We start from the raw sequence: 22,574 nt of genomic DNA, 5'->3' as shown, positions 1-22,574 counted from the left end.
TCTTTTGCGAGTTTACCTCCTGACTTATGTTTTAGTCATCGAGTGACTATAACATGAGTGGGGTGGTGTTCTTTATTATTAGCACTCACATTTTAATATATACTTGAATTGTAGTAGAAGGAGGCTATTTTGATTAGTTTGTGTTGTGGTTTAGAGAGAGAGAGAGAGTAGTGTAGATATCTGTGTGGTTTGTTAGTAAATTAGTATCATGTGTTGATATATTTGATTTTGTGTAACTAAGTTGTGAATATCATTAATGTATATATTGAAAAAAGTAGGTGATAATATTGTGCATTGAGAGGCTCTATGTTGTATATCCTGGCAGTGAGATAATTCCTGAATAAGAATTAAGTATAATTTGGTCATCATTGTGTCATTGCCAAGTATGTTTAAAGCTTTAATAAGTCAAGAAGGGTAAGGATAGCAAATTTATTTTTAACAAGTACTTTAAATTATTATTCGTAATATAACACTATTAATATTCTTATTATATTATTTTATACTCTTTTATATTTTTTTCTCTTAACAAATTAATGCTTTAATCATTTCATTTCTCATTGTGGCAGAGTGGGTAGTATAGGGATTGCTCCATAATGCTTTAAAGCTCAGCTAATCACTGTTCAGAAAAATCCTGAATAATCTTATGTTTACATTCTATAATTGTAAATTTTAATTGAAATTGTTTTAAATTCTATAAATTGATTTTTACACGTTCCATTTTGCATATGAGCAAACTATTTTGTGAGTGGAAATTAGATTTTATCACACTCTTGGATCATAAACAGGGAAATTTACTAATCAAAATTTCATTAATGTTGAAATCTTGACATTTTCTATAGGCAGCTATTCGAAAAGAGCTGAATGAATTCAAGAGCATGGAGATGGAGGTCCATGAAGACAGTAAGCATTTAACAAGGTATGTTTGAAAAATTGTACAATAAAATTATATATTGTCTGTTTGCAACTTTACTAAATATGTTTTTTCAGTAAATTTTCATTTATAAAGCAGTTTCTGTATCATATCTCTTGGAGCGTACAGTCTTAGTTTTCTATCAACATGATTTTTGTTAATTATTTTATCATTTGGTATGTCTCTTATTTGATCCATTCTTACTCTTCTTAATTAACTACACCAATATTCTCATCAATTTATTCACATCTTTAGATATAATCCATGTTCCTTTTTGATAGAAGTGTACACCCTGCTGTTTTAAATTCAGTTTTTAGCATTGATCAATACCCATCCTTAATTCTTTGTCTTGTCATGTTTCAGATTGTTATTCATCCACTCTGCCTCGTTAATTGGGCATCTCCTTTGAGTTTGACCCATCACAGGAGGCCAACACTAATCATTCATTGTGTATTATTATGAACACAAATCATTGCTTTCAGGGATGACTACACTAATCATTATTAACAATCTTATCCTACCTTTCCTTAAGTTTGTTTACTGCCAGATCACTTATGACCACCTTTAGCAGTCCATTCCACTCATTAACTACTTTCCAAGCAAATATATAGTCCTCACATCCTTGCTAATGACATTCTTACTCAATTTCCAGGGATAACTGAAAAGCATGGGAAGCATTTAGGAAACACTTAAATGATGTAGTATCATGATGTATCTTTAGGGCTCAAAGAATACATAGAGTAGGAGTGAAATGGATGGTCTTTGTGTGGTTGATGGTTGATGTATGGTCTCTTTCTTAATGGGATTTGTAAGAAAAAAGATATAGAAGAAATACTGTGTGAATAAGAGTAATGTCAGTTACGAAAATTGTAAGCAGCAGGCAAGGGTCACAATTATACAGAAAGCTAAGTCTGAGTACGAAAGGAAACTGGCTCTGCAAGCTCTAAAGACAACCCAAATGAATTTTATCGTTATGTTGCAAGTAAAATAAAGAATGAATATGAAAGAATAACTCTACTGAATGCAGGTGACAGATCCAGAAGAGATTATTCAACCTAATGTATGCAGTATTGCATTCCTGCTACCTCTTCACTTGATGAAGAGACTCAGGTGTATGAGAAGGTACTAGAGTTGTTGCACAAATTGAATAAGAATTCACAATAGGAACTGATGGGATATCAGCATAGATGCTAAAAGAGTGCTTAGCATAACTATCTATTCCTTTGTATAAATTCAGTCTCTGGACAGGGAAGATTCCACAGGAGTGGAAAAAATGTAATTCCATTGCACGAGAGTGGTGAAATGCCTGGCATATCCAACTATTGACCTATTAGTATCTCTGGAGTGGTGGTTAAGATTTTAGGAAAGTTGGTTAGGGTTTGCATTCAGAATTGGGTTGATAAAGAATCTCTACTTTGCAATGAACAGCATATCATGGGTTTACTAAGGGAGGGTCATGTTTGAGCAACTTGCATTTTATAATAATGTTACCACTGAGTTAGACAAGAGGAATGGATGCACTGCGATGCTTCTGGATTTTGCTAAGGCTTTTGACAGAATACATATAGTTGACTGGGATTGGATTATAAAATATTGGTGTGAATAAGAGGATGGCTGATTGGCAGATATCAAAAAGTGATATATGGAGAATGTGCATCTGCAAGATTTAAGATAATCAGTTGTGTATCACAGGGATCAGTTCTTGGTCTATTGTTATGCAGTCTATACGTTAATGACATTGGGAAGGATTTCACAGGTGATACACAGTTGGTGATGCAAAGATAGGCAGTGGTTAATCAGGAATGTGGCTGATGTATAATATTTGTATCATTATTTCAATAGGCTGGAATTGTGGGTATATGAAAATGGTTACAAGTTCAATGCTAATAAATGTAAAGTTAGTCATGCATTTTGGTCTGATGAGATGTCCACATGTATATGGTGTGAGCTGAACCTGCAGCTTCTTTGTTGGAAAGCAGGTACTCCAACTATTCAGCCAATCAGGCTGGTAACATCAGAATATGCAAAGCAATTTCTTCCACTTTCCTCTAGATCAGTTAAAACTCATGCAGTAGCTACTCAACATGTTTTATTTGAAACTCAGAAAAAAAAATTTTTTTTTTCTGAGTTTCATCTTTGTTTATTAATTGTAATGCTTAGGGAAAGAATATAATCTGTAGGTTTTCATATCTAACATTAACTAAGAAATAACCACGTGACAAGGCAAGTTAAATCTGGAAATAGACAACAGAATAAGCATAGATGGTATGGTGGATAGCCTGTTGAATAAATTAATATGCAATAAGAGAAAAATTAGCCCAAACACCAAACTAGCAGTATACAAGGCATTGTTCAAACTTGTTTTAAGTTACAGATCTGAGAGTTTGCTTCGAAATGAAGCACTTGATGAATGACTAGACCACAGCTATGACAGTTCTCAGAAAAATTAGGGGAATGAACCATTGCATCAGTGGTAGATTCATATAACAAATGAAGATATTAGAAAGGAACTTGACATTATTAGCATTCAAGAATGTGTCAGCAGAGCTAATCGAAGGTGGTATGGTCAGTTAAATAGAATGGGTAAGGAAAGGTTAACAAAACAGGTGTGTGAAGCCAAGGTGGCAGGAAAAGGTCCAGAGGAGACCAAGATCTAAGTGGATTGATTGAGTCAGAAGTGCCTCAGAAGCACTGAATGTTAGATATGACAATATTGGAGTGCTCATGTAATAGTCTGATTTGGAGAAAAATTGTTGATAGGATCATCATCAAATTCCTGACATGTACTCTCAAGGGGTGTACAGCAGTGTTTCTCAAACTTCGGATATCCGTGTACCCCTTCTTAAATTTTCATTATTACCAAGTACCCCTTTATCAAAATAATAATAAATAAAGTATATTTCATTGTAAATGTATATTTTATTTGAATTTATATGTTCATGTAAACAAAAAATATGATTTATTTTTAATAGTACAAAATTTTGGAATAGGCTCCTCTTCATTTCCCATCCATGAAAATCCACATTTCAAGTAATTCATATCACACTTAGTAAGATTTTTCATCTTCTTCCTAGTTGATTCTCTAGAGATGTCAGACGACACTCCCTTATAAATTTCATTTGATCCAGATACAATATCAACATTTTCTTGTTGCTTACAGCTGCATGTATTTGCTGTATTGCTCTCTTTTGTGTGTTTTATAAATCTAGTCTTTAACCAATGATCCATACTTAAGAATTTGAAAACTAAAAAAATTTCCATATTTACTCAAATATAACTCGCACTTTTTTTCCCAAAATTAAAGCTAAAAAATCGTGGTGTGAGACGTGGGAATTTTCCGAAACTCAAGTTTTCAGAAAAAAAATGAAAATGGTGTGACTTACCAAGAAGCTCCTATTTGATATCACTACTTTTGGCATCAAGAACAGTTTCCTTGTGGGCATCGTCAAAGTCATCTACCCAAATAGCTTCATCTTCTTTCCCATTATTTCAAGCAAAAATTACCAGTTATTTACAAGACTTGAGATACGTAATGAACAATCCTTCACAAATTACTAATGAGAAATATAAGCAGAGTGCGAAACAGATGGCAGTGGTAGGCCAGTAGAGATAGAGCAGCCATGAAGAAGTGCATATGATTTGTGTGGTATTAACAAAAGATCGCGTGAACCAAAGACAAAGGCAAGCCAACAGTAGAGTTGAAATGCTAATTCTCTTCAACCGAATTCCATAATATCTGAAATACATTCACTATATATTTCTTAGTTTTAACACATTCACGACAGGGTGGTGTCAAGCAAAACCATATGTTGCACCAGCAACATATGGTTTTGCTTGAGTCTATACAGCAGTTTCTGTTATAGGGGAGATGCGATTCATTAGTTAGTGCCGTTTTTATCCCAGTTATCTCTTGTATCACTGAATAAGGTACACAGACTGCAAATGCCTCTGTACCTTATTCAGTGATACAATTAAACTACTAGTTTTTCTTGTGTCTTCAGTATAATGATGCTGTTGGGGAGAGCATGTTATTTACCGCAGGGAGCGAGTTACTATCACCAGGACATGAACGTACATCATGGTGATAGTAACTCGCAATTTGAGTAGGAGAATTCATACATAATATATAATTTATTGAGCAATATATATGTTTAAAATAATTCTTTTTTTCTCATTAATGATTCCATGCATTAATGATGCATAGCCAAAAATTGCCACGTACCCCCCCCCCCCCCAAAGACCTTACGCGTACCCCAAGGGGATACGTGTACCACACTTTGAGAAACACTGGTGTACAGGATGATAGTATTTAATGAAAAATTTACATCGTTACTAACTTCCTATCTACAATTTTCCTCCAAATCAATCTGTTATCTGTCAAGACTCCAACATTATATGATCATATATTTCTGTCTTCTAAGGCACTTTTATTTTTACAACTTTTTACTGTATCATTCTACCTACATCTTGGTCTTCCTCAGGATCATTTATCTGTTAACCTGGCAGAGAACACTTGTTTTGCTAACCTTTCCTTTCCCATTCTGTTTAAGTGACCATATCATTATCATCTGAGAACTCTCGGATGCTCTGCTAACACATTTATGGGTGCTAACAATGTCAAGTTTTTTCCTAATATCCTTGTTTTTAATATGATATTGACACTGATGCCATCTGTTCATGCCCCTAATCTTTCTCAGGGATTTGGGATTTAGCTGGCCAAATATATATCACTTGCAATATAAGGGTGCAAGGCCTATAACAAATACATTCTGTGTGTGTGGCTTAAACCACAATGTAAAATGGTTGCAAACTTAATCATGTAGTGCTGTTATAGTAACCTGAACACCCCTTGAGGGTACATATCAGGAAATTGATTATGTTGATGATGACATTAATTAACCCACACACAGAATGTATTTGTTATAGGCCTTGCATCCTTATATTGCAAGTGATATATATTTATAAAAAAAAGTCTTCTTTCTTCAACTTTATTATCATCTGTAGTACTAATATTGTATAGGTTGAACAGTCTCTCATTACCACAGAAAAACTTTAATAATGTAGGCTCTCGAATGTATTATGCTTCTTTCAGCATACAGATTTAGGAATAAAAAAAGTCTCAGTAAATTTCACATGGGTAAGTAACAGGGGTCACACTTCTCTCTTCCAATCCCCCACCACAAAAAAATAATCATCATCATATCATCAAATTTCTGCCATGTACCCTCAAGGAGTGTACAGGTAAAATAATAAAAATAATTATTTCTATTATAATGATGTGCTTTAATAAAGAATATTATTATTATACTGGCACCTCCAATAAGTCTTCAGACTCCTTTGGGTAGTCAATTATAAAAAATAAAAAAAAAATCAACAATTATCAATGCTTGTACAATATCTGTCATATTTTGCCTTGAAAACATCCACCAACAAAACACACAACTGACTCTGACAATCTATTCAGCTCAAACTACTCTCCAACCATATAAAATGCATTGATAACTTTCCTTTTCAAGAATGTTTAAATAAATACATCTGTAAATTATACTTCCATAATAATAAAACTTAAAATTAAAGAACTCTTTATGAAAACCTGTTAAAAAGAACAAAATTAAATCTCAAACAACTATCCATTACTTGCTGATAAAAATTGATAATGGTTCAAATTTACTTATCTCTCGCAGTCAAGTAACATATGATTGAATTTATTGTGGATTATATTTAAATCAATCATCTTCTTCTGAAGTTATTCAGAAAAATCTTAAAATGCCAAGGAAATTACTGAGCATACAAAACATAATAAAATTAACTCGGGGAAAAAAAAAATGTTGAATCGACATACAGGAGAGCCAAACATTTACCTTTTTAGTTAGTTTGATGATACAAAATTTTGCATCCAGATCCATCAACATCAGTTTCTTGATATATATCCCCAAGGGATATTCAGGTTACTATGACAGCACTACATGATTAAGTTTACAGTATTATTAATCTCCTAAAACAATTTTTCTCCACATCAATCTATTAGTTGTGAGTACTCCAATATTGTCATATCTGACATTTCATGCTTCTAAAGCACTTCTGACTGAATCAATCCACCTGAACTTTGGTCTTCTTCTGGTTCTCTTTTCTGCCATCTTGGGATCAATCATCTGATTTTCTAACTTTTCTCTATTTCTAATATCTTCATCTTTAATATGATTCTGTCATTGATGCAATAGTGAACAATGTCTTTCAAACTATTATGTTTATGGATCTGAATGCTTACTAAGCAATAAGTATAGAATGTTATTTTAAGGCAATAATGGTCAAGGAAGGAGAACCAATTGCATTCAATACCAAACACGAAGATAAACTTCATGTGCTTTATATCTAACCCAACTCTCAGATCCATAACTTGAAACTGGTTTAAACATTATCTGGTATACAGCTAGTTTGGTAGTTTTAGGTACAAATAGGTTTCATTGTACATGTCCTCATCTTGAAGTTTATCCACATCTCTACTTAAATCTGCCTTCCCTTCAAGAAGTTTATCTTCATGTTTGGTATTGAATGCTATTGATTCTCCTTCCTTTACTTTCTTGACCATTATTGCCTTAAAATAACATTCTATACTTATTATTTAGTAAGCATTCAGATCCATAAACATAAATATAATAGTTTGAGAGACATTACTTTTCCATTTTTGTGGATGCATCATAACTATGTAAAGAATCACCAATTCATCATCAAATTCCTGCCATGTACCCTCAAGGGGTGTACAGGATATGATAGTACTACATGAAAAAATTACATCATTCCTAACTTCCTATCTACAATTTTCCTCCAAATCAGTCTGTTACTTGTCAAGACTCCAACATTATCAGATCTTATATTTCTATCGTCTAAAGCACTTTGTACCGTATCAATCCACCTATATCTTGGTCTTCCTCTGGGTCGTTTTCCTGCCAACCTGGCAGAGAACACTTGTTTTGCTAATCTTTCCTCTCCCATTCTATTTAAGTGACCATACCACCTGAGATTAGCTCTGCTAACACATTCCTGGATGCTGACAATGTCAAGTTCTTTCCTAATATCCTCATTTTTAATATGATATTGCCATTGATGCCATCTGTTCACGCCTCTAATCTTTCTCAGGACTCTCATATCTGCAGTCTCTAGTCTTTGGTCAAATGTTTTACTTCTGACCCAGCTCTCAGATCCATAAGTTAAAACTGGTTTGAACACTGTCTTGTATACAGCTAATTTAGTGTTCCGACTAATTTCTCTCTTATTCCATATGAATTTATTCAGTTGACTTCCCACCATACCAGCTTTGCTGATTCTGTTGTCTATTTCTATATTTAATTTACCATCTTCAGTAAAAATCATGCCTAAGTAGCTGAAATGTTTTACTTGTTCTATAGGTTCTCCATTCACAACACAGTTGACATTTTCAATGATTCTGCCTATTTTCATTGTCTTTATCTTTTTATTGCTGACCTTCATACCATATCTATTACAACAGCTATTCAATTTAGTCAGAGAATCTTGCAGACTTGTAGTGGATTTATTTAGAAGTATAACATCATCTGCATAAAGCAAAGAACTGACATTAACATCTCCAATTTTGATATCAGGTTTAATACCACTTTCCTTCATAATGTGATCCATATAGATAATGAATAACAGAGGGGATAATGCACATCCATGTCTCACACCAGATTTAACATTAAACCATCTTCCTGTACTTCAATTCTAACTGCTGACTTACAACTCAAATAAAGACTAAGTATTGCTTGATATAATGCCCCATTGACACCATATAACTGCAGCGTATTGATTAGCTTCTCTCTTGGCACCTTGTCATATGCCTTTTCCAAATCGACAAAACTTAAATACAGATCTTTGTTATATTCCCATGCTTTCTCGACTATTTGTCGTAAAGTGAAGATCTGATCCTGACAGCCTCTATTTGGCCTGAATCCAGCTTGTTCTTCACCAAGCTTTTCTTCCACAATTCTTCTCAACCGTTTCTCAAGTATACTTGCATAGATCTTGCCAGGAACACTCAGTAGGAAAATACCTCTGTAATTCTCACATTCAGTTTTATTTCCCTTTTTATATATGGGTACTATGAGAGCTCTACTCCAATCATCGGGAATTCGTCCCTCTGTCCAGGCTTTCTGAACTATGCAGTGCAGCCACTGTAAGACTCTTATACCACCATACTTCAGCATTTCTGGTTGAATATCATCTACTCCTGCTGTCTTTCCACATTTCAAGCCTTGGATGGCTTTTTCTACTTCAAGTATGGATATGTATTCCTGACTGCATGCCTGATCAGTGTTTTTTATCACTGTGCTGTCATCACTGCTTGTTTCATTTAGCAGTTTTTCAAAGTAATTACTCCATACTTCAAGGATATCTTTTTCTCCTTTTTTCATGTTACCTTTATCATCTCTAACTCCTTTTACAGCACTCTTTCCTCCATTCCTAAGCTTCTTCAACAACCTCCAGAATATTTTGCCACCTTCTTGATATTTATTTTCTATATTCTTGCCAAAGTCCTCCCATGACTTTTGTTTAGCTAGTTTTACACACTGTTTAGCTTTCTTACATTTGTCTCTGTATTCTGTAAGAGTAAAAGCTGACTTATTTGCCAGGAACTTTTGATATGCTTTCTTCTTTTCCGTCACTGCCTCTTTTAACTTCCTGTGTCCACCAGGGAGTTCTGATTTTTTTATCCTTGCACACAACCTCACCACATGCCTCTCTGGCAGAATCAATCAATGTTTTCTTCAGAGTTTGCCACTGAATCTCCAAGGTTTGATTCCTGTTCTCAAACTCATTCATTTTCTTTTCAATAATCTTTCTGTATTTTAGTCTACAGTTCACATCTGAGAGCTGCTCAACTTTTATTTGCTTTAAAACTTTCTTACATGTTATTCTTTTCAATATGAAATTCAATTTTATCCTGCTCAAGACTAAATAGTGATCACTTCCAATTTCAAATCCTCTGTACACTCTGGTGTCCTGCACCAGGGAGAAAACATCACTATCAACAATAACATAGTCAATGAGACTTTTCTTATTCCTAGCCTCTTCTCTCCATGTGAATTTGTGCACATTTTTATGTTGGAACATGGTGTTAGTAATAACCAGTCCATGTCCTGAGCAGAAATCCAACAGATATTTGCCATTATTATTAGCTTTGCTCTTTTCTCCAAATTTTCTCAAAATATTTTTGTATGTCACACAATCATTTCCTACTCTGCTATTTAGATCCCCAACAAGGACCAACTTTTCCTTTTTCATTGTGTCAGTTGCTTTTTCTAAAGCGTCAAAAAATTCCTCTACTTCTACCTTAGTAGAACCTTCTGTGGGACCATAGGCACAAATAAGTCTCATTGTCCAGTTCCCCATTCTCATATTTGCCCACATTACTCTACTTGAGACTGACTGCCATTCAAGAAGATTAGCCTCGTATTTTGTGTTGAATACTATGGCTACTCCTTCTTTTCCTTGATTGTCATTGCCTGAATATAACATTTTGTATTTATTGCTCAGAAAGCTCTCACCAGTTTTGGTCTTTTTTGTTTCAGTCACCCCTATTATGTCGATCTGGTACTTATCTAATTCCTCAGCTAGCTCCATTTCTTTGACATTCAGGCTTCTTACGTTGATAGTACCGATCTTTAACTCTGATGTTGAATTGGGGTTTGTTTTCAGATTTGTTCCAGTAGCTGACTTTTCGCTGTTCGCCCTGGTTTCCTGGCGAAAACAACGGGGGCCTTGTTTAACCGGGTGATGCCCCAGCCGGCATGAAATTTTGTCATGTCATGCCATCATTTTTTATTTTGGTTTAACCAATAAGAATACAATTTGGTTGGCTAAATTCCAAATTGCCAGCCCATCCTTGTTCGTTCAGTATCCAAGTCGATACCCAACAGGGTGCACCACGAGAAGGTGCAGATTTTACGTTAGGTCGGAAGCCCTGGTCGGTTCTCCGCATTCCTTTAAAGGCTATGTGGAAGTCTCCTCCCAGTTATACAGCTTTGACCCTTAAGCACCCCATCACCAATTCATTGTTTTTTAATTGATCTTGAATAGATACACTTAAAAAATTAAAAAAAATTTTCAAAACGTGTTCTGTTAAAAAAAAGTTTCTATTAGGCTGCAGCAACCATAAAATGCACTAATAAACTACAAATATATATATGCTCCTATCATACCTTTTAACATATATCTTTCAAGTAAATATATTTTAAGATGGCATGTGCTGAAGGTCATGATCACAAGGCCACAAACCAGTCACTGTAATATTGCTATGCTTTTGAATTTGAAATAAGTCCCAGCATGAGACTTTTACCCTAATTAGGAATAAATTAGGGTAAAGGCGTTTGACAGGATACCACATGAAATTCTAATCCGTAAACTACAACATATGGGAATGGATATAGGGTTGGTGAGATGGATAGGTGGGTGGTTGATGGAGAGATATCAAAGAGTGGTTTATTCAGGAGTGGAGTCCAAAAGACGGCCTGTGACCAGTGGGGTGCTGCAGGGTTCTGTTCTTGGACCACTGCTGTTTAATCTGTTCATTAATGATATAGGGAAGGATCTAAGTGGAACAGTTCATTTGTTCGCTGATGATGCAAAGTTGGGGAGGGCGATAGTGAATGCAGAAGATGCCGAAGTCTTGCAGGATGACTTAGATAGATTGGAGTTCTGGGCTAAGGAGAATGGATGTCAGTTTAATGTGACAAAATGTAAGGTTATGCATTTTGGGGTGAAAAGATTAGCAGCAGTATACCACATGGGTGGAACTGTACTCCAAGAGATTGATGAGGCCAGGGACTTGGGAGTGTTGGTGGATAGGGAGATGAAGTTTAGGGGACACATTGCGAAAGTAGCTAAATCAGCTCATCAACTCACTTGGTTGTTGAAAAATACCTTAATGAGCAGAGACAAGCAAGTTATTGTACCTCTGTACCGAGCCTTGATAAGACCTCATCTTGACTACTGTGCCCAGATTTGGTCACCTCGATTCCTTCTTAATGGGGAGGAGGTGGAGAGGATCCAGAGGCGAGTGACTAAGATGATAGCAGGCCTATGGAATGAACCATATGAGAACAGGTTGAAGATTTGTGGGTTGCAGAAACTGGTTGATAGGCGGAAAAGGGGGGGATATGATTGAGACATTCAAATTGCTAAAATGATTCTATAAGATTAATTCAGAGGATATTTTTGAGATCAGGACTGGTGTTGGGAGAACTAGGGGACACCTATGGAAGCTGGGCAAGAGTGTGGTTAGCAGTGGTGTTAGAGCTGGGTTCTTTACTTTTAGAGTGGTAAATGAGTGGAATAAGCTGCCAGAGTCTGTTGTGGGTGCTATGACAGTGAGAGAGTTCAAGGCAAGGTATGATAGATACTGTGAGAATGTCATATAGTTGTGTGGCCATGATGTTTAGGGCCTCCCTCGATGAGTCTAAGGACTCCCTGGAGTAGCCCAAAAATAATAATAATAATAATAAATTTAAATCTTGAGAAGAAAAGTGTATTACTGGACTTTCCATGTCTCTCCTAATTTTAAAGAGAAATAGATAACATACAGACAAACACAAACCTCTGAAAGCAGTCCATTCACTTCACAGATATGTGATCTTAGTTCTGACCCCAGCGATGTTCGTTACCAACTCCAGTGTGCAAAACCACACTTACTTGAACAAACTTAAATTTCAGTTCTTCAAGCACACTCTAATTCCTTACAGTATCACACTCTTTGACTTCTTTTTGATGTCAGAGTTGCTTTTGTGCATTATTTGCTTTGATATACTTTGATATATAGAGTTTGCAAATTGGAATCTCTTCTTTTTTTTCTATCTTCCTTAGCTAAAAAATGTCTCTACCCATTCTGTCAAATTCATTTCTATTCTCATAATGCTTACAACCATTCTGAACTTTTTGATATCCTTTCTTTAAATGTCTGTTTTCTCCATTTTTCCTAATAATGAAGTTGTAAGATTTTAATGGTCACTACTCCAACTGGCCTTTCTTTTCCATTTACGGTGATCAAGCAGATAGAAATATTGAGACATTTGGTATCACAAATAATCTTACACAAATTGTTTAGATGCTGAGCAGAATCTTTTGATTTATTTTTTGCCATTCCCACTCATGAAAGATTGTAAGCCTGTTACTTTCTTGTTTTTTTATTATTTATATTATTTTTTACATAGGACAGAAACCTTGCTCTACAGGCTAAACATAACTTTATAAAGCCACTTCAGGCCTCCAGTAAGCAGGGCAGTGGTCTTACACTCTGTGATGAAATTCATTTCCCACTTAAAGACAGTTGTTTTCATGCGACAGCAATTTTCAACAAATTAAATTGCTGAATTCATATTCAGCAATTTAATTTGCTGAATATCTTACACAAATTGTTTAGATGTTGAGCAGAATCTTTCGATTTATTTTTTTGTGATTCCCACTCATGAAAGATTTTAAGCCTGTTACTTTCTTGTTTTATTATTTATATGTTTTTTTATTATTTTTTACATAGGACAGAAACCTTGCTCTGCAGGCTAAACATAACTTTATAAAGCCACTTCAGGCCTCCAGTAAGCAGGGCAGTGGTCTTACACTCTGTGATGAAATGCATCTCCCACTTAAAGACAATTGTTTTCATGCGACAGCAATTTTCAACAAATTAAATTGCTGAATTCATATTATATTATCACAATATTATGATGATATTAAGTCGACAATTTACTAGATGGATATCCCTTTCCTGAAATGGGTGTCCATATATAATATTTGCCAAAGATAGTTCAACTTTTTTCTTGACAAGGATGTCATGTTTTCATTTCAAATTGTCTTTTGCTTCCTTGCTTGTGGAGATCTCTGTTTCACCACCTGATACTGCATCTGAGGAAGTGCACAGTTACTAGTAGCAGAATGATTAAGTTTGTCAACTTCCTCACAATATTAGTTGCAAAGGTGGTTTAACAATGGTTTTGCCTTTGCTTTTTTCGTGAGTTGTTTGAAGGTCTGTCTTTGTGTTGTAAATGATGACTTTGTAGACTGAATTGTGATTAATCTGCATTATTTTACATCTTCATCATTAGTTGCCCTCCTGCCATTAATAAACATGGGCTTTTACAGTGTTAACATCAGTTAATGGACACAAATGATGAGAATTGTTCTTAATCAACAGGTCTTGTTCATCTCATCCGTTTTTGAACATGGGAATATAATCCCACTTGTACATGCTTTGTGCTTCAATAAAACATTGTCCATAATATGCATTTTCTTTTACTGAATATTTGTCCTGTTACACCTTCAATCTCAAAATCACTTGACTGTATGCAGTCAGTGGCACAGCTATGGTTACATGAATATCATCAAAACAACTGATTAATCATAGTCATTATTAAATAAACCATAAAAATAAGATTTTGTATTTACAGTTGCATATACACTAAGCAATGAGAACCATCAAAACAAATCTGCAATTAAAAAAATTAATTGCAGATGCTTTGACCTACCATTGTGCATATATTTTAAACAGTTTAATGCATGGAGAGTTTAGTTGCAAGATTCTGAATTTTGTAATCAACTGGTTGTAAGCAGTAAGCATAGTCGCAATTTTTTTTTTTAAGTTTGGAAAAATCAGAGTTTTGAATTAACATATGCATGATGTGCAAAGTCACATGCAGAAAAAAATTTTAATTATTTTTATCAAAAAAAAGGTATCCTATAATAATAATTTAGTCTACAAATTGTGACGTTATAATAAGCTATCATTAAAAAATAACTAGTAATTTCATTAGACATGATTATTAATCTTAATTAATATGTACTATTTTTTTTATAGGTTTCATCGTCCATGATCACTATTAGCTGTTGGATAAAAGGTTTTTGCACCACAGGAGGATTACATGAAAAGACTCATGACATTATCTTTATCTGTGGGTTCCTAAACTTTTATCATTATATACAGTTAGTGCTCGTTGTCCAGCAATACATATGTTGTTGAATTATTGCTGCCTTCACCATTGTCAGTTGTATTTAATACAACTGGATATACGCACATAACTATCAACTCTGGAAAATCCAGCAGTGTTTGTGCAGTTTCATGTTAATATATGGATCTTAGTGATTTGCTTCCTGCCCTTCCACCTTCCCCCCTCTTGCTGTAGTGGAAGGCATGGGGGGAGGGGTGCATATGAACTGTAAGGAAAAAGAATTGTTTCTGAAGTGTTTTCCTAGACATATTGTTTAAAGTTCTGAAAATGGTAGAACAACTGTGTTGCAATCCACAATTTTTAATATATATCTATATATATATATATATATATATATATACATATACACACACAGACAAAGCACCTAGAATGGTATTCTGTATAATACAATCTAAAGTATGGCATTTTAGTCATTCAGATGTGTATGATATAATGTATTATAACTTTCTAACTTTTTTATTAGTTCTCAAGAAATATTTTGATAAGGCAAATTTTGTCCATAGAGAACATTGCGTATTTTAAAATTTTGAAGAACATTTATTAATGTGCAGTTTATTATTTAGGTTGTCTTCTTGTTGATATCCTGTGATAAGTTGTTGTATTTGATAGTATTTGTCTGTGAATATATTTGCAGTGCTTATGTCTTCCCTCATGTGTCTGTGCATATTGCACGTGCAAATGCACCTACATGCATTTATTCGCCAAGTCACAACCATTAAATTTCTCCAAAATGTTAAGATCCTGTGAAATATTATCTAGACATGCAAAAGTGCTTTTTTGTGAATTAAATATAGTTGAACTGTGTATGAGAAGAAATTAAGTCATATATCAGTCTCTTGAAATAAAGGATAGTTTTTTTTAATCCCTTTGAAGTTTATAATGAAATTTTATTATTGCTAATAAGTAATTGAGAATGAAAACATTCTGACGTTTTTGCTTGTCATTTTTTATGTGTAAAGACTTCACAGAAGTAAAGATTTTATTTATGTTAAATTGACCAAAAAAAAAATTCTTGTTTAAAATTTTTAATGTGTGTGAATTTCTAGATGTTTGTGATATGTTAGCTAATGATTGTACTTCTTTTTATAAATAATTTAATATGGACAAAGGAAAGCACTTTGTTAGTCCAAATGTGGTCACAGGTGAATTAATAATACATATCTGTAGCTTAATAATATAGCTGGAGCAAAGAACTCTCACTGCCAGTACTCAGCCTTGGTTTTAACTTAAGTCTGAAACATATTTAAGAATAATTTCTCAAACAGCACCTGCATATCTTAATGCTTACTACTGCTCAGTTGAATTATTTTCTTGAATTCTCTTCTCATTCATTTGCATAAATTAATTACATCTGATGACTGTTTTCAAGCAGACTATTCAGAAATTGAATATATTATTGAAAGCCAAAACACTTCATAAAAAGTATGTTGTCAGATGAGTCTGGAGAAGAAACCAATACAGAATTGTGGTTTTAAACATACTGCTTAATGGTATGTTTAAAAGAACAATTTTGAATAGGTTTCTTTCCCACTCATTTAACAATACATTAGTTTTTTAAGGAAATCGGTATGCAGACAAAAAATGAAACAAAGTATTGGCATTTCCTCTAACTATATTATTATTAGCAGTTAATGCTCTCTTGAGCTCATGTTTATGTATAGAAACACTACACAGCAAATAAGAATTGTCACATAACTTTGCTGACACATACTTGATGTGAAATGCTTCATTTTGCCATTTCTTGTACTACTCAGTCTAATTTTGTAAAATTCTGCTGTGCATGCCAGGCTGGGGAAACATGGAAAATAAGAGGCAAAGCCATTTGTCTTTTTTCATTGTACAGTAGCATACCATGTTTGTAATATTTTACCTCATTACTGCTACATGATAGGAATATTGTCTGATGTGTTTACTCTTTGATAATTCAAACTAATTGAAAAATATATATTAATGAAGTATTTATTAATTTCTTTAGGTTGTGTTTGAATCATGAACATCTAGTCTGATAAACTGAATAGATTACTACGAAATGCTTCCTTTCTCACATTTTTAATGTTTTAAAAATAATGCATAAAAGTTTTAAAGCATAATCTTATTTCCTTCTATAAGTTTTTAGTCTTTCTTTCTTTATTATGGCAGTTGAGTGATTTAGATTCTTCTATGTTCTGTTTTATTGAACACGTGTATTCCTGCGGTGTGAAGAGAAACATAATGTAACTCTTCTGGATCAACTGTGAATTACTTTTCCAATTGTATAAGCAGTGTTATGATAAAAGGAAGTATTAAAATAATATTCATGTAATTTATTTACAGCTGAATAAGCAAAATATACATCACTATTTTGTTGTTCAGAAGAGTATATATATATATAATGCAAGTCTGAATTTCATTAACCCAAAGTTTTTGGGTAGTGCCTTCCCAGTGGTTGTGTGTGTATATGTGTGAAATTTTAGTTCTGTGCTTCAAGAATACCCAAGTGAAAAAGATTATCATTTTCAAATATTTAGTTTGTTTCATACATCAGATTTTATATTTTGAGAGCAAGTAACTTTGAAGTAACTAAGGGAAAAAAAAAAAATCACAACAGAACTTAATATTTGTTATCTTTGGAATTGTGAGATGTCTTGCATAATTCCATTTTGCATATTAAAAGAGCTTCTTCATAGTGCTGCGATGTGCAGTACATTTATATTTATAGTCTGATTTGAAACATAACTTAAGAACTTGAACATAGTGTTTCTTGCTATATAAAGTTGTAGACCTAAATTACAAATGGAAAAGTGAATTTAGTCAGGGATAAAACTATTCCTTCTGTTTGTGATATCTTGACTGTCATCCTGGTATAACATCAGTGACCTTGAACTTTACAAGTTACAGAGAACTAGTTTTTGGTATTATAAAGACTACCTACAACGAAACAGATTTCGATTTGTACAGTATAACAAAGAATTATAATTGTTTAACTCTGTACACTGTTGATGTACATTTTGTTGTTTTCAAAAGAATGTCGCAATTAAACTTGTACAGAATTTACTTCTGTGTTTTATTTGTTATACATATATATATGCACACGTACACTAGTCTGCTAGACACTTCACTGAACCTAACTGCCTTTTTTTATTTATTAGAAATCCTGCTTTTAAAATTTAATATTTTCAGTGTATATTGAAATGTAATTTTTGTATTTTAACAAAGTTATCAACATAACCAAATTAACCAGCTGAAGTTAGATGTGATTTAATGTTCTTTATATGTGATAAGTCACTGCTAGGTGTTTGTACTGTGTAGCACATTTTCAGATTGTGCTACACAGTAGCACAATCTGAAATTTTGATTCCCATTTTTGGTATATTATAGTGGCGGTCAATTCCCAGCCTGTGAAGTTGTTTGCCATGGCTCAAGGCAATTTTTCTTTTTTTCCCCCGTTTATCATCGAAGACAATTTCATGATATTTTCGCAGACATATAAATACATACACCACTTGGAAGAAGGCAGTGGACACCCTTATGTTTGTAGCTGATATAATTTGGAGGAATATGATGCTCCAAAGTCAGTGCAGCTGTGTCCAGATGTGAAAGAGGCATTGTGATAGGATGCCATGCTATCTATTCATCAAATTGTTGACAAATTGGGCCATCCAAGGTCAACAATCGGTGATACCATACTGAGATGCAAGTTCAGGAAGTCAACTGCAGTGCTACTCACAGTGGATGACTCCACACTTACTGGATGTGACTGTAGGTGCTATGAAGGATAATATGTAAAAATCACCATTCATCAGTAAACATGTTGAATGCAGAGTTCCGGGCATCAACTGGAACCTGAATCTGCACAAGAACATTTAGAACTGAGGCCCACAATGTGGGTTTCCATGTAGGACTGCAATATGTAAGCTCCACATTACCCAAACCAACATACAGCATTGTCGTCATTGGTGTAAAGAATGTGTACAGTGGGACATAGACACTTGGAAAGCTGTATTATAGAGCTGTGAATCATGCAACATCCTCTACCAAGCAGATGGATGACTGGCAGATGTGAACATCTCTTACTAGAGTGCATAACCCCAAGTATGAAATTCTGAGGTGGTGGTGTGATGATATGGTCCTGTTTTTCCTTGGACTTCTGTTTGTGGTACCACAAACATTGAACTCCATGAGATATCTGAAAATTCTGGATAATGCAGTGCCTCCTACTTTATGGCATTTCTATGGAATTCACCATTGTATTTTTCACAAGACATGAACATCACCACACTTGACTGACTTCCCCAGACTCCCAATCTCAACCCTGTTGAACATCTGTGGGATGAACTGGAGTGTCAGATGAGGTCAAAGGATGTCTGTCCCACAACATTCCAGGACCTCATTACATGCCTACAGGAAGAATGGTCCAAAATTCTCATTGATTGCTATTGTACACTTGGGGAAAGTATGCCCTGCAGGATTGTTGCAGTCATTGCAATGAAAGGAGGTGGCCCCATAGCTGTTTGTTCCTTACACTCTGGTTGTCTGTTAACATCTTTCCAAGCAGGGTATTGTTTATATTTAAACTTATATTTGATTCTATTTTACATAGTGTATATTGAAATATAAATTTATATTTAATTATATTATTTATTTTCTTTAGAAAATGTCTTATGGCTTGCGAACATCGAAAAAATGTGTGTGGCTCTTGAGTCTAGGAAACTTGGCCACCACTGGTAGATTACACATAAAGCAATGTGGTTATTATAGAGCTGAAATACAAAAGGAAGACCATTCTCCCCCTATCTTTCTACATAGTTAATAGAACTTAATTTTCTGATCATTATATTTTCAAAAGCATGTGACAATTAAAGTTCTCTACATAAATGTAGATCACAATTATCAAATTTCCTTCAGAATACCATTTAAAAATATTGTAAAGAAGCAAAGTATGAATTCTGGAAGTTTTATTACTTGTTTGTTGTTTTGTTCATACATAGTGCAACAAAACAGTAACGAGACCAAATTAAATATGTATGGAAATTGGGAGTATACTTCAGGGAAGGGTACTGTAGAAGCATAAAAGTATGACCATTGCAGTCCTGCCAATCCTAACAAGTTGGCTTTAAATTGCATTTTTCTTAGAGGTTCTTTGTGCATCATGTCTAATGCTATTGTCAGAATACAGAGAATGAAACAACTGATCAATATCAAGGAAAATTCCAGGAGAAATCATATGAATATCTCACAAGACAAGGTTCTGTTCTGAGTACAGACTTTGGAAAAGGAAGAGGGAAAGAGAGAGAAACAGATGATCTTGAAGTGGATGACTAAAATTGCACATATGTTCATGACCTGATGGACAATATGTGCAATTTACGCAATTGAATGTGAATTAATGTTGAGAATGCCAGCAAGTTAAATGCGAGGAATCAATGTCTATAATTATAAACTGGTGGGTTGGGATTGGAGGATAATTTAGAAAATTAAATTCTTGTAAAAAATTTATACAAACATCTGATAATAACCGTGTTGTCCTAAAAGTATGTGACACATACTTTTCCACATTCCCAGCATTATTTCTGGGAATGAGTCTGTTCGTGCCAAGACGGACAGTGTGAAATAGCAATCACAAGACCAAATAACTCTAGAAATCACATAATCAGACAATGCTGATTACATTCTTCAGTCACAAAAAGATGACATCAAATTCATGGTATGTAAGTACTACATGAGGAGTTTATCTAACTTCCTATTAAGAATTTTCTTCCAAATTAGTCTTATCTGTCAGATCCCATACTTTGTTTTCTAAAGCACTTCTAACTGCATAAAACTACTTAGATTTTGGTAATTCTGTATGTCGTCTGCTATAGTAGCATTACATATCTGTTCTGAAACCTTCCTTGTTTTAAAGTGACCATACCACCTGAGATATGCTCTGATCACACATTCCTGAATGATAACAGTGTAAAGTTCTTTCCTAATATCTTCATTTTTAATGTAATTCTGCCATTGATGCCTTCTGTTCACTCCCCAAATTTTTCTGAAAACTCTCATATCTACAGTTCTCTGACCTTTGACAACTGTTTTATTTCTAACCGAACTCAGATCCACAAGTTAAAATTGATTTGAACATGGGCTAGTATGCAGCTAGTTTAGCATTTTGACTAATTTATTTAAAATATGCCGGCCTGGTTGGCTGAGTGGTTAGCATATCTGCTCTCCAGCCAGAAGGCTGCGGGTTTGATTCCTGATATGGATATTTGTGATTGTCTGTGAAAATACTAGTTGTGATGGCGGGCAATAGATGCCTTTGGTGTAGTTACGGTTCGTTAGTTGGTGGATTAATTGGCAGAGATAGAGATGAAGTAGGTGTCCTCCCTCAATGAAGTCTTTGGACTCCTTGGAGTGTGTCATGTAATAATAATCTCTTATTCAAATAAATTTATTCAACCTCACTGTATAGCTCACTTTATTGTTGTCTATTTCCATATTTAATTTGCTGTATCTTCATGAAAAATTGAGATATGTTAGCTGTACTTTAAGTTTCCCATTCACAATTCATTGTTTTCAATGTTCCTACCTATTTTCATAGTTTTTGTCTTTTTTGTTGCTGATTTTCATACCAAAATGTTACAACAGTTATTCATTTTCATTAAGGAATCTTGATGACTTCTATTAGTATTTGCTGTATCTCCTGTGTTTTGTTTCCTGTGAATTTTAAGCTATTTATAACTTATTTTATTGTTGTTAATAATGGCAAATGAAAATCAAAATAAGGGCAATGTTGCTTCTAGCAAAAAGAAGGCTCATAAACCTTATTACATTGGTTGCTAAGATTAAAACTTTTAAATTTAGTGTCAATAGTGTAAACTTACCTCATACTACTGTTACAATTGTTAAAAACCAAGATTAATATTAGTTACCTGTAATCTGACAATCTTACTGCTGAAATGGAAAAGTTTTTCCATTTTGACAAAAAATAAATAAATTGCATAACTGATGTAAATAAATGCTTTATTTACATCAGTTATGAATACATGTGGCTGCTTAAAAATGTTATTAAACCATTCCATGCATCTACAAGTGATGTAATAAAAAATAACTTTACTATATGATGACAGTCTGAAACCTAACTTATCATATGACTGGGGCATACACATATATCTGCATAAAGAGCTGAGATTAACGTCTCCGTTTTTTTTTATTGGGCTTTATGCCACCTTGCTTCATAATGTAATCCATATAGATAATGAATAGCAGTGGAGATAGTGTGCACCCTTGTCTTACAGCTGATTTTACAAACTATAACCATCTTTTATCTTTTTTTATTCTAATTGCTGACTTGCAATTCAAACATAGAAAAGCTTTTGTCATATGCATTTTCAAGATCTACAAAACAAATGCAGATCTTTTATATTCCTGTGATCTCAACTATTTGTATTAAAGTGAAAATTTGATCCTGACAACCTTTGTTTGGCCTGAATTCAGCCTATTCTTTAAGTTCACCTTCTACGATTTTTCTTAGCCTCTTTTCAATTTGCATTACATTTTACCTGGAATATTCAGTAGTGAAATACCTCCTGTAATTTTCACATTGTGTTATCTTTTTTTTTATAGATGGGAGACTATGAGAGTCCTACTCCATCATCCAAAATTTGACCCTTCTGAATTATGCAGTGCAGCCA

General features: G+C 34.0%; 1 protein-coding gene across 5 annotated transcripts in view; it reads left to right on the top strand.

Moving 5' to 3' along the window:
* LOC150101049 (phosphatase and actin regulator 2-like) overlaps nucleotides 1-17,952 on the top strand; it is a 305,287-nt gene extending 287,335 nt beyond the window's left edge. For all 5 annotated transcript variants that reach the window (XM_090401166.1, XM_090401167.1, XM_090401168.1 and 2 more), the window contains 2 exons: nucleotides 840-916; nucleotides 14,769-17,952. In XM_090401166.1, coding sequence (XP_090257292.1) covers nucleotides 840-916; nucleotides 14,769-14,784 — 93 coding nt within the window. In that variant the 3' untranslated portion in view covers nucleotides 14,785-17,952. The remainder of the gene's footprint in view (nucleotides 1-839; nucleotides 917-14,768) is intronic.
* Nucleotides 17,953-22,574: the final 4,622 nt, after the last annotated feature.

Source organism: Typopeltis vanoorti, chromosome 12 (genome assembly GCF_054136105.1).
Source record: "Typopeltis vanoorti isolate ZY-2024b chromosome 12, IOZ_Tvanoo_1.0, whole genome shotgun sequence".
NCBI lineage: Eukaryota > Metazoa > Arthropoda > Arachnida > Uropygi > Thelyphonidae > Typopeltis > Typopeltis vanoorti.
The sequence above is the reverse complement of the archived record's forward strand: the minus strand, read 5'-3'. Positions and strand labels throughout refer to the sequence as shown.